We start from the raw sequence: 12,035 nt of genomic DNA, 5'->3' as shown, positions 1-12,035 counted from the left end.
CTGTCTTTCATGTCATTGTTGTTTTAAACTTTTATCCCTGGTAATTAACCATGGTAAAGAAAAGTAAATGTAGATCTTGGAAGTTATGCTTGTGGGATCACATCACATCTTAAGATACCACATGCAACATAAGAATTTCTTCTGTGCTTGTTTAGTCAAGCTTGTGTTCTGAAATTGTCACAGTTCTGTAAATAGATGAGTTAATAGTTTTAATCTGTTTTTTTTCTCATCATATAAAATATCCTCTGATGTAAGCTTTAAAGAATATAGGGTTACAGGCAGGTGTATTTATTTGATGGATTTTATTTCCTTAGATTGTTTTATGCAATTAATAGTGTTCTGAAAGACAGCCTACATGAATCAGATGCATGTCCCTTTTATAGAAATGAACTTCAAAGTGTGAAGTTTTTCCCATCCCTTGCTGCAGTAAGAGTTTTGTCCATCGGTTTTCAATGAAAGGTGGTGGGATGTTTTCAGATTTTCTGAATGTAGGAGCAGACAGATTTTCAAAGCATGGAATGTGTAGGAGCCATCAGATTTTCTTTCAAAAATATTTGTGTCAATAATACACCTCTGAACTGAAAGGTTACCCTCTAACAAACAAAGGAAATTTTAAAGGATTTCATTACAAAAGAAGTTAATCTAGAATCAGGATATCTTTTTTTAGACACAGTTTATCCCTAGTGAGGGAAAGCTCTGAAATGTGGCCAGTTCTCAACTCTTTAAAATATCAGCTTAGCTTATTAAGTTTCCAAGTTGACATCCTGGCTCAGAAAAGCCTGACACATGAATAAAAGGACAAATCCAAAATTGTTGCAAGGGCTTGTATTTCATTTCCAACTTCTATGCTTGTTCATGTGCAAGTCACACTAGAATTCAAGTGAGCCTGGAATATAAAACAACTTTGTTTTTTCTCATGGAGAGCTGATGGCTGGAAGAGATTCCTTGGGATTTTGCATTATAAGAGTGGTTCTGTGCAACAGTGATGCTACCATGGAAGTATCTCTGCAGAATTCCCATAAAATCAAGGTGAAATCAAGTCTCATCGTTTCAAAGGCCTGGCTATCAAAAATGTTTTATCATCTATTAAATGACCTTTACATTTTGAAAGCAATTATAAAACTTGCAAGGAATCTCTCCCTCCCCTTCTAGTAAGGATGAATTGTGTATGTGCTTCTGACCATAGAATAATAAATACAGTGTTGAATATTATAAAAATAGGAAGGTTAATAGAAGATTAAGAGTTAGTTTGCAGTTTGTTTCTGGCAGGAGTCTGTGAGAACAGTTTTTTGTGGAAAATAAATCCTTTACACTCGCATAAAACTGAGCTACCTAGATAAACCCAGCAAAGTATTCAAACCTTTAAGTTGTTGATCCTTACTGGTATGGATCAACATAATTTCAACTACAAGCAGTTGGATATGAAACTGATTTTTTTTATATCACTGCAAAAAATACATTACCCGTTTGTTGTATTTAATCCCCCATATTCCACAGCACCTAAATGGACATATTTCATTTTTACTAAAATGGCAGACTCACCTGAAAATAACCCAGTCATGAAAATGTGCAGTATTTTGGGCTGAAGTAAGTTGAATTCTTTTGAAATATACATTTTCAGAAACCTTTAAATAGTTTTATTTGTATCATCTGTGTCTTAGATAATAGCTGAATTAAAACACAACTAGTCAAATACTGCATTTTGTTGAGTTAATGTATCTTTTCCATGGGTCAGGAAAGAATTTGCATTGTGTCCTTTGCTCTGCTTTATCATTCAGCAATTGGTTAATTGCATTGCACCCTTAAATTAAGTAGTAGAAAGTAATTAAATGGTGGAGACAGGATGCTGAATTAGATGAATCATTGCCTAATGCTATAAAGCTTAAAAATTCAGAAGTAGTATTGCTGTATTTAATACAGTTCACATGTTTGAAGTAGTGTGGTAACTTCTCATTAGTAACTTCTATTTTTAAAGATGACTTGTTTTGGTCATCCTGACTCAGCAATTTTGAAGTAAAGAGGTTTGATGTACTGGCTTCCATTTAGCTACTTGAACGAGCCAATGGTCCTTGAGCAGGATATTCTTTTGGATTGAACTAAGGCTTTTGATACAGTGCTTTTAAGAAACATTCTAAAACATAACTCAGCAACGTGTACACCATGATTTGTATTTCATGCTGTTACATGTGAATAGGTTTAACGTTTTCAAACAATGCTATGCATCTCGTAAGCCTGTGTTTTGCATGGGTCAGAATTGCTTTTAATTTTTTTTTTTTTTCAGAATAGATAGGAGAGGATAATGAGCTCTGCTTAGTTTTTCCTGTTGCCTTTATTCTGACTAGCTTTTTTCCTATAATAAAAAGAGGGAGTTGAAAGAAAGAGGTTTGGCAATTTGTTACTCTTTAGGAAGAATTTGGGGTAACAGTCTGTATTTTGGCTATTTAATTCAAGAGGGTTTCTCCTAGATTCTAGCTTCTGGCTATACAATAAATCTTGTCTGGGCAAGTAGCTGTGGTTTCTATTGCCAGTAGAATGAGCAGATTAGGTTTGTATTAAAAATAGGCTGGGGTGTCTGTGTTACACTTTTGCCAAAACTGTAGTTATTGCACTTTTGCCTTTTTGAGTATGAGGAGAAATGTTAGAGATAATCTGGTAGTCAGTACATAACACACTGTAGAAATACAGGATGAAGTGTTGTGTTCATTTGTGGTTTTAAGCTTTTCTTCTCATGTTGGGCACAGTGCAATTTTTCAGGCCCTGGTCTGTATGCAGGAATGCCGTTCTCCAGGATTCCCACCACACAGGCAGTGTGCTGTCAGTTCCAGGACCACTGGAATACTCTGACCAGTGCTAAAACATATAATAGATGTGTATTCCCTTAAGAACCCCCCAGGGTGATCATGGATCTTACTATGAAATTTGGATTTACTTTCAGCTTAAGGTCTTCTAAAATTATTCCAATGTATGAAACTTAAAGCTTAGTTCTTTATCTGAGCTCAAACAGAGTTTTAGAATAATTTACTTAGTTTACTTAGTTTAACTTAAGAATGTTTTGTACAGTTATTTAGATGTGTGAAGATTTTTATAATGGTTTGAGGAAATAATGTTTTTTTCTGTGTTTTTTATGATGCATCATATATCAAACTAAAATTAAGATTCTATAGAGACTTAAGGGATTTCAGCCTCTTTGTTCTGTCAGAAGCCACCTCGATGTTTTAGTATTGAAGGAAATGCAGGATCAATTCTCTGACAGTTTTTTTGGGTTAGTAGAGAGATCACAAAGTGGGGAAGAAGCCAGGTTGGATGGAGCTCCTCCACCTTGTCTAGTGGAAGGTGTCCCTGCCTATAGCAGGGAGTTGGAACTACATGATCTTTAAGGTCCCTTCCAACCCTTAAAATCCTATGATCCTGTGACCCTTCCCAACCAGTGTCAAGAAAGTTCATTGCACAATATGTAGAAGGAAAAATTAATTAACAAGAGCACTCATACTGAAATCCTACCCTTGACTTCATGCAACAGATGCCATAGGCTACATTCTGCTGTAACCTTATTGAAATGATTAAATCAAAAGGAGACTGTTTCAAGAATGCCTGTTTGGTATTAGATCACTGGCCATAGATTTATGAAAGATCAGCCCAGCAGCATAATTAATAACTCCTCCTTAACTAATTAGGGAAGAAAGTCCTGTTTCAGCAGTGATAAGAGAATTTGCCCAGAATAGCAATTAATCAAAAGACTTTTAGTGTCATTGTAGTTGTAACTATAAGATTAGAGGTACTGATCATCAAGTAGCCAAATGTGTGTTTCAGTTTAGCAAATGAGCTAATTGGTAAATGAAATTTTTGTAAATTATTTAATTTGAGTAGTTGATTATCTTGAAATTTACTAGAGCTTTGGATGGATACCACACGTCTGTGCTATATTTCTGCAGTATTGTTCTACACAGGGAGATTTTTCTCTCTTTCTCCTTATTTGGCCAACTAGTGGAACAGTCAAATACAGCATCAGCCCTGTGGTACTATTTAAACTGGGCTAATAGTGTGTATGACAGAAAAGGAAGGTTTGTTGTTTCCAAATATGCAATTTTATGTATTTTCTAAAGAAAAATATTAATAATAAATTAATTACAAAAATTTAACAGCCTCTACATGACATCCAATGAATAATAATTATTTCCTTGAAAACTGAAAGGTCTTTATACCATTTAATAAAATTTTAACAGTTGCCAGTGAAATATGCAAAGTGCATAAGGTGACTCAACCTTTGGCATGAGCAAGAAACTGTCTGAGAAATGCCATGAAAGCTTAATGACCATTCTCTTACTGTGTTCCCTAAGAATAGAATTATTTTACTTTCTTTTGTACCAGTTACATGAAACATTTATTGCTACAATAGTTTAGGCAAAAAAAAAAAGGAACTCAAACCCCATTATCCAGGTTTAATTTTTGCCAGTGATACGTGGCTATTCTAATTTATACAGAGTATAAAATTTCATGTACAGAGGTTACACTTCTTTGGAAGTTCAGTTTTTCTGAGTGCTTGAATTTCTATGAATAAAATAATTTAATTTAGTTAGAAGTAAATTGGCTTTTTTGAAAGTAAACTTACGGTTTGCTAAATCCCCTGCAAACACCAGTAAATGTATCCTTGCACTTTGATTCAGCACAAGTTTTAACATTTTTAATCACTGAAATTTTGCTGAGAACTGCTACCATGCTACAGCACTACTGAAAAACAGCGATTTTGGCATAAGAGGATAGTTAGTGGAAAATTTGGAAAGGTAATTCAAAAATTGTCAGAAGATTTTATCTTTTTTATACATTCTTGGGTTTTTTTTAAAGTATTCAAAATTTTATTTGATGTGTGTGTTACATTCCATGAAGTAAACATATCTCTAAAATAAAGATTGTTTGAAAGATGGGGTTTTTTTTTCTTTGTCTGCATTTGGGCCAAAGGTCTGTTTTCTGTAAAAATCATGTCTGTTTTAACTTACCCAGTCATTTTGACTACTTCAGTATATTGATTGCTAGTTAAGAATAGTTTGGTACATTTTGTATAAATAGCCCGATGAATATTTGGAAAGTGGCATAAAGACTTTATATTATCAAGGAAAAAAGCTTAAATCACATGAACCGAGTAAATGTTTAGCTACCATCATTGTCTAAGGAAACCTGAGCATAATTCTCCAAGTGATAACTTGTTTTTTTCACGTATCTTCAAGTCCTTTGTTTCTCTTTCTGCATTCAGATACAGGAGGTTCTGCAGGGCTTAGCCAAGCGTGTGTGAGTTCAGGCGTGTGCACAAACACACTCACAACTCCTGCTCCCATCAGCTGTTTGCTACTGCCTTGGTGCTTTGACTTTCCACACTTTGACTTCCACTGCTTCACATTCAAGTGTGAACATCCTGGGGGGGGGCATTCTTTTATGTTTCATGTTACTCAGAATTTCCATCTGCTTTTACTTGACTTGTGGTTGTGAAGATCATGCTTGGCCCATGGGACCTTGCACAGTGCCGAGAGGATGTGGAGTTTTGTCAGCCAGAGAAATATGTCTGGCTTTTTTTTTTTTTTTCCCCCTCCTCTTCAGCAGCTTTCATATTCTCCTCTTCTTGTGTGGTCTCACTAAACTGAGTATATTTAACAGAAATTCTCTCTATCTTCTGTATGCTGCTGTCTTTTAGGCAGACTGTATAAGAAATCTGAGATCCAAAAAATGTTAGTCATGACTGAAAACAAGGTAGTGTTACATAGAAAGGTACTTTAATCGTTGCACATTCCAAATTTATAACAGCATTCCACATTCTGGTTGTAGATGAGTCTTAGTGGATCTGCAGATGCCAATATATTGGTATATCTTTGTTGAGTATTTTGTGCCTTTTTTTTTGCAGGCACTGCTGCAATCTACAGTTCAGCAGCAAGAAGCAGCTATTGAAAAGCAGTATATATTAACCATTGAAAAGCATTCTCACAAATGTGAAGAGCTCCTTGATGCTCAGGTATGGATGTGCACATGCAAGAATTTCCATGATTTTTTTTTAGTTTCAACTCTTTCCTGTTTGAAAAAAGATTAATACATATGATCTCCAGAGAAAATGATCCATCCCTCACCTTGTTTCCTCAGCATACCACTAAACACAGGTATTTAAAAATGCTAAATAAATAAAGACTTTTCATCTGTTGGGATTGAAAATGTTCTATAGCACTGGAGCCTGCTTAGAAATAGATTCAAGGAGAGTGTAGCACTGAGAAAAAGCCTCAGAGCAACTTAATAATTACTTCTCAATAGCTGTCATTTCCTGTGGTCTTGGAGACACCCTTCAATTATTTTTAATTTATGTAGTAAAATGGAGAACTTGATTGTGTGGGATTTGCATGAATTTTTGTTGCAAATTTTGAGATGGTTCTTAGATGGTAGACAAAAACATGTGCTGTCCACACCTATTTTTATTTCATAGAAATTTTACCTAAAAATAAAAAGCTGTGAGGAGTTATATAATATCCGTATATATATATATATATATATGGCTATATACACATTAATGATGTAAATTGGCTCATTTAGCATGACTTGAGTGAAAGTCACACGCTGCACAGGAAGTATTTGAGATCAGAGAAATTAGTGATGAGGATCTGAACAGTGTCAACCTGGTTTGTTATGAATAAGATCTTGGTTTGACTGAAGTACAGCTCTTGAATCAAAATAATACTGACCATGAGCATGGAACTTTAAAAACCAAGAAGTTAGATTGTTAATAGCCCCCTGGAGTCGTTTATATTGCATCTAAGTTACCTTTTAAGTACTGTTAGCAACAATTCTGCAAAAAGTACAAAGGATAATATTTTTTTACATTTTCGTGGAGTATCTTAGACCTAAATACATCAAAGGTCCTCTTGAAGGACTCCAACATTTCCAGAAGTGTTTTATGACCTTTTGACTGTTCTGACCATATAAATTAACACCTAGTGCAAATTTGTGTTACATATATAAGCATCTATGTAAACAGTATGGAGGAAAGATGTAATAATGTGGAGAAATTGATTGCATCATGAGTGAGGCTGTTGCACAGAATTGCAATTATTTAACACTTGCTATAAAGCTCTAAGAGCAAGTAAAAATGAATTTTAAAACAAAAGTTTTGCGGTTTTGAAGTGAACATGTTTGCTAAGTTGATATCACTTTCTGACTGTTAAAAAGGAATGAACCTCATGAAATACAGAAATGTGATAGGAAGATTTTTTGAGATCATTCTTACAGACTGAGCAATAACTTGCACGTGTGATCAGTCAGATTTGCATCAGAGCCCCAAAAATGGGACCAAAGTGTGGAAACATGTTAAAGAGGTTCAGATTTACCTGGGAAGAACCTAACAATGTAAAGAACTGGTCATAGGACAGGAGAGTGGTTATGAGCAAACACAGTGCCCAGTTCACATCATGTCTGCATTTAACACCCCCTTTGCATCCCCAGAAAAAGTGTAAATTTTGTTCACTAACTTCCAAGTCATTTCTCATTCAGTACAATCAAGGTTTTTCACCTCTAATATACAGCTGGGTTTTTGAAGCCTAATCAAATAGACAAGTGTGGGTGCTTGTGGTTGAGCTATCAGGTTTAATTAAATATGATTTATCCTGGCAGATTTTATTCAGTCGCAAAAATTTGTTGAAAGATCTGAGAAATGAGTGGTATGGTTTTTATTCTTTTTGAACACATGTATTCTTAAATGTATGTTTTCATGTTAATTTTTACACTTCTTTTCCTTCAAATGATTTTGTTATGTTCTAACAGTTGAGTTAGATGAAATTACTGCTGATATTTATACACAGATTTCATTGCTGTTTTGTGTTATGGGATTGTACATGCATAGCCACTTTTACATGGAGATTTATGAGTGTTTGTATCACTATAAAGAATGATTTTGTTGCAGGAGTAATCAGACAGTGCAAGTATACACAACACAAAAAAGCTTTTTTTTTTGTTCCCTGCTAATATTCTTGCCTTGCAAGCAGTATTTTGCCTTCAAAGTTTTAAGTCTGTGTAAAACTGTCAGACCACATGGGGTTTTGTGCTCATTTTCTATTCTTTTTTAATTTTCTGCTGTTTTATTTCCAATTCCACACAATCAAGATTCTCTCATGAAAATCTTTCTCATGCTTTCCACTTACTCCTGTTTCCCCCCTAAATTCCCATGCCCCTCCCTCACAAAAGTGTCTTTGAGATGGAGGAAAGGCAGTTTTTCTGATTGTCTTTAACCTTTTGTTAGAGTTTATTAAAGTTTCTGATTTTAGACTTAGTTTTATCAGGTGGTGATGCAGGTTAAAATCCTGTCCAGAGAGGTGCGTCCTGCTCATAACCTTCAGTCTGCAAGACTGCATTTTCCAGGATGGAGAAAGAAATGAGAGACTTCATTGCATGGTCCTATCCCAGTTTCCAGCTGGAATAATACCTGCAGTTGCTATTTGATTATTATGTGTCAGGCTGGTCAGCAAACTGGCTGGTTGTAGGAAGCGTCCTGGGTGATGATCACTGGAATGGTTCCTTCCCAGGTGACAGCCTCTAGGGCTGCTGGTTTTTCCAAGGAAATACACTCCCATAGCAAAAGTGATGTGGGGAGCAGGAGAGGGGGAGATTCTGCCCCTCTGCCCTGCTCTGCTGAGACCCCCCCTGCCCTGCAGAGCTCCTCCAGCCCTGGGCCAGCACAGGAAGGACAGGGAGCTGCTGGAGCCAGGACAGAGCAGGGACACCAAGGGATCAGAGGGATGGAGCAGCTCTGCTGGCAGGAAAGCCTCAGGGAATTGGGATTGTTCAGCCTGGAGAGGAGAAGGCTTTGGGGTGACCTCACTGTGGCCTTCCAGTGCCTGAAGGGAGCCACAGGAAAGATGGAGAGAGAGTCTTGACAAGGGCCTGGCGTGACAGGACAAGGGGCAATGGCTTCACACTGACACAGAGCAGGGTTAGATTGGATATTGGGAAGGAATTGTTCCCTGTGAGGGTGGTGAGGCCCTGGCACAGGTTTCCCAGAGCAGCTGTGGCTGCCCCATCCCTGGCAGTGTCCAAGGCCAGGTTGGATGGGGCTCTGAGCAACCTGGGATAGTGGAAGGTGTCCCTGCCCATGGCAGGGAGTTGGAACTGGATGACCTCCAAAGTCCCTTCCAACCCAAACCATTCTGTGATTCCATGATGTCAACATTTCAAAAAGCCAACCGGGCATTCTTGTGGTACATTCAGGGGCACCAGTGTCATGGTGTCCTCCATCAATGAACAGGACAAAGAGAACTATTTTTCACTGTGCCAGAAATCAGTCATGTCATCTACTAAATATTTGGGAAAACTATGCTTGTCAGTTTTACTTTTCTAGAATTTGATGATATCAGAAAATGCCAGCAGAAATCATATCAGTTCTTTACAAGTTCAAAAATCACGAATTTCATCCTTGTCTTTTTCTGAGACACAAACCTTTGATGTTGCCTTCTGAAAATAAACACCAGCTTGCAGTTTTGCTCATGTGCTGTGTGAAAATACATGCTGAAAAACATAATCAACAAACTTTTGAATAGATTTTTTTTGAATACTCAGAATTACTGAATATTACTCACTAATTCTACTATTCAATAGTAAAGAAATTCTATTACTTGAATTGCTATTACTATGCAATCAAATATTATCACTATTCAATCAAATCAGGTGGTGTTAAAATGTGCCTATAGCGAGGTACATTTTTTTATTATTCTTGAAACACTCAATGACCTGTGTATTAAGATAAAATAAAATCTTAAATATCTACAGCAGTTATTTTTCATGATGATTTTATGTGTGTGACACAATTCTGTCTCACATTTGTAGATGCAACAGCATCTAAGACAACTAGAGTTACCCCCATGTCTTTAATGCTTTTTCCACTCTGTCATGATGTTGGCTGTCATTTGTATGATAAATAGTAGTTAAAAAATCTGTTGCAGTTGTCTTTTGACAACTGCTAAAATGTTGAATGTGGGAAGTCCTTGTCTTTTACAGTGATTGTTTGTATGCCAGGGAAAAGATTTACTTCAATCAGAAACTTAATTTCACAGGAGGTATAATTTCCTTTGATTTCATATGAGTGCCTTTATATCTTCTCAAAATTTGCCTCTAATAATGCTTATTTTATGAACTTTGGTTATGTTTTTCTCCTCTTGTTAACAAAAGAGGCTCTGTGTTTTTCCCATCTGATGGTAGTAATTGTAAAATTTTTTTAATGCCTGATCTTGAAGGGACGATATGCAAAGTAGATTCTGAGAGTCTTGTGAATATTTGCCTTTTTAGGAGACTGCAATTTTTGCAGTGAGAGTAGCAATCCTGAAGACTTGCAGACTGAAAATACGAACCCTGCAGTGGACATAACCTTTCTGGTTCAATAATTCCAAGTATGATAGGTTTGGAAATTATTTCGAGTACTTACCATGTTCCCTTCTTCGGGCATTTCCTCTCAATTCCCAGAAATCTTGTAGTTTGCTGCTGTAGAAATATTTGTTTATTCATTCCCTTCAAAAACAAGTACTTCCAATCAGTCCTTCCTGTGACATTTTCATGTAATTCACCTTCACATAATTCATCTAGTTGTGTCTTTTCAGGTCTGCTGCTCTTTTGCCAAGAGCAAAGTTACACTTTCTCAGAACTTACAAAAAAACCAAGGATTGATTAAAATCCTGTGGCAAATTTGAGAAATTTATTCCTGAATTCCTGATACCTCCTTCATTTCCATGTATATAGAGAGAATCAAAATGAAAAGGGAGAGAATCAGCTTTTCCTGTGCTGGGATGGCTTTTTGTTTGTTTGCTTGCTTGTTTTTCCTGAATTCTGAATTTTTTTTCAGGATTTATCTTGCCTGAGCAGGGAAGTGGGACCAGATGACCCACTGTGGTCCCCTCCAGCTTGACCCATTCTGTGATTCTGCCATTCCATGAAAAAATCTGACAACAGAAATAACTGTTTGGTGGTGCTTTTTTTAAAAAATATAAACATTTACCAGAGTTCTCTAACCTGATTTCAATATGCCCACTCTCACATGCTAGTTGGAGTTTGATTTTGCAGTCCCTTTGCACTGTTAATTCAGACAGGATGTTTTTAGCATCTCCACCAAAAATCCAATTTGGAAATTACATTTGCTTCATTGGATTTGTCAAGTGGCACTTGAAAGGAGCTCTTTAGAGTGATTTATTTTCTCTTTCTCTTTTGCTTATATTACTTATTATCTTCAAACCTTCACTACTTGTTAGGAATTTATGCCCTCAACTCTTGTTGATACTCTGAACAGCTAAGTAATATAGAATGATTTTTCTCCTCAGTTATTTTCTTGTCAGATGTAGTTGAAAAAAAAATAGTTTTTTTTCTGTTTTACTGTCCTCCATTATTGAATATTTTGCTGTTTACATTGGTCGTATTTTTGGAGCTCATTTCCTTTATTTCTTTCTGATAAATGGAGCAATTTGTGAAGAAGTCATATGGACTGAGAAGTTAATTAGATCACAGAAGAAGTAATTGATACTTTTTTGTTATTGTCACATTTTTATAAAGTTGCTTACTCTGTATCCCCAGGAGTTGAAGTGTGTTGGATTTTTAATGGTTTCTATTACTACGTGCACTTTCCAAGAAAAGTATTTTTATTATTAGATGCCTTTATAGATCTTCCTACTTTATTTATAAAAACAATGAAGTACTTATGCAGCAAAATTTTTAAAACCTAATTTCATCCTCTGATGTGCCTGAAATGATACAGCTTGTGCACTCGCTGTATGCTGCTGAGTGGAACCCTGGGTACCAGCCTATCCCAAGTTATTTTGTTACGACTATTATTACAATTTACATTTACATTGTTTTAGCTTTTCTCATGTAATAATGTTTTGCTGATTCCTGAGCTGTCTCTTGGAAAAGCTTTGTTGCTTTGGTAGACACTTGGACCTCAAACTGGCAAAAAGATACAGTTCAACCAAGCAGTAATAAGTTATAATTTGAGGAAGTGGAAATATGTACCAGATGTTGGAATTCTGCAGACAGAT

The 12,035-nt window shown here is 36.1% G+C and overlaps 1 protein-coding gene across 6 annotated transcripts in view; it reads left to right on the top strand.

Moving 5' to 3' along the window:
- The window catches only part of CCDC91 (coiled-coil domain containing 91), a 113,611-nt gene that overhangs the window by 56,275 nt on the left and 45,301 nt on the right, over positions 1–12,035 (top strand). For all 6 annotated transcript variants that reach the window (XM_088164831.1, XM_014880801.2, XM_014880775.2 and 3 more), the window contains one exon: positions 5,891–5,998. In XM_088164831.1, coding sequence (XP_088020957.1) covers positions 5,891–5,998 — 108 coding nt within the window. The remainder of the gene's footprint in view (positions 1–5,890; positions 5,999–12,035) is intronic.

Source organism: Sturnus vulgaris, chromosome 5 (assembly GCF_052056855.1).
Source record: "Sturnus vulgaris isolate bStuVul1 chromosome 5, bStuVul1.hap1, whole genome shotgun sequence".
Classification (NCBI taxonomy): Eukaryota; Metazoa; Chordata; class Aves; order Passeriformes; family Sturnidae; genus Sturnus; species Sturnus vulgaris.
This window is presented reverse-complemented; position numbering and strand designations above follow the sequence as displayed.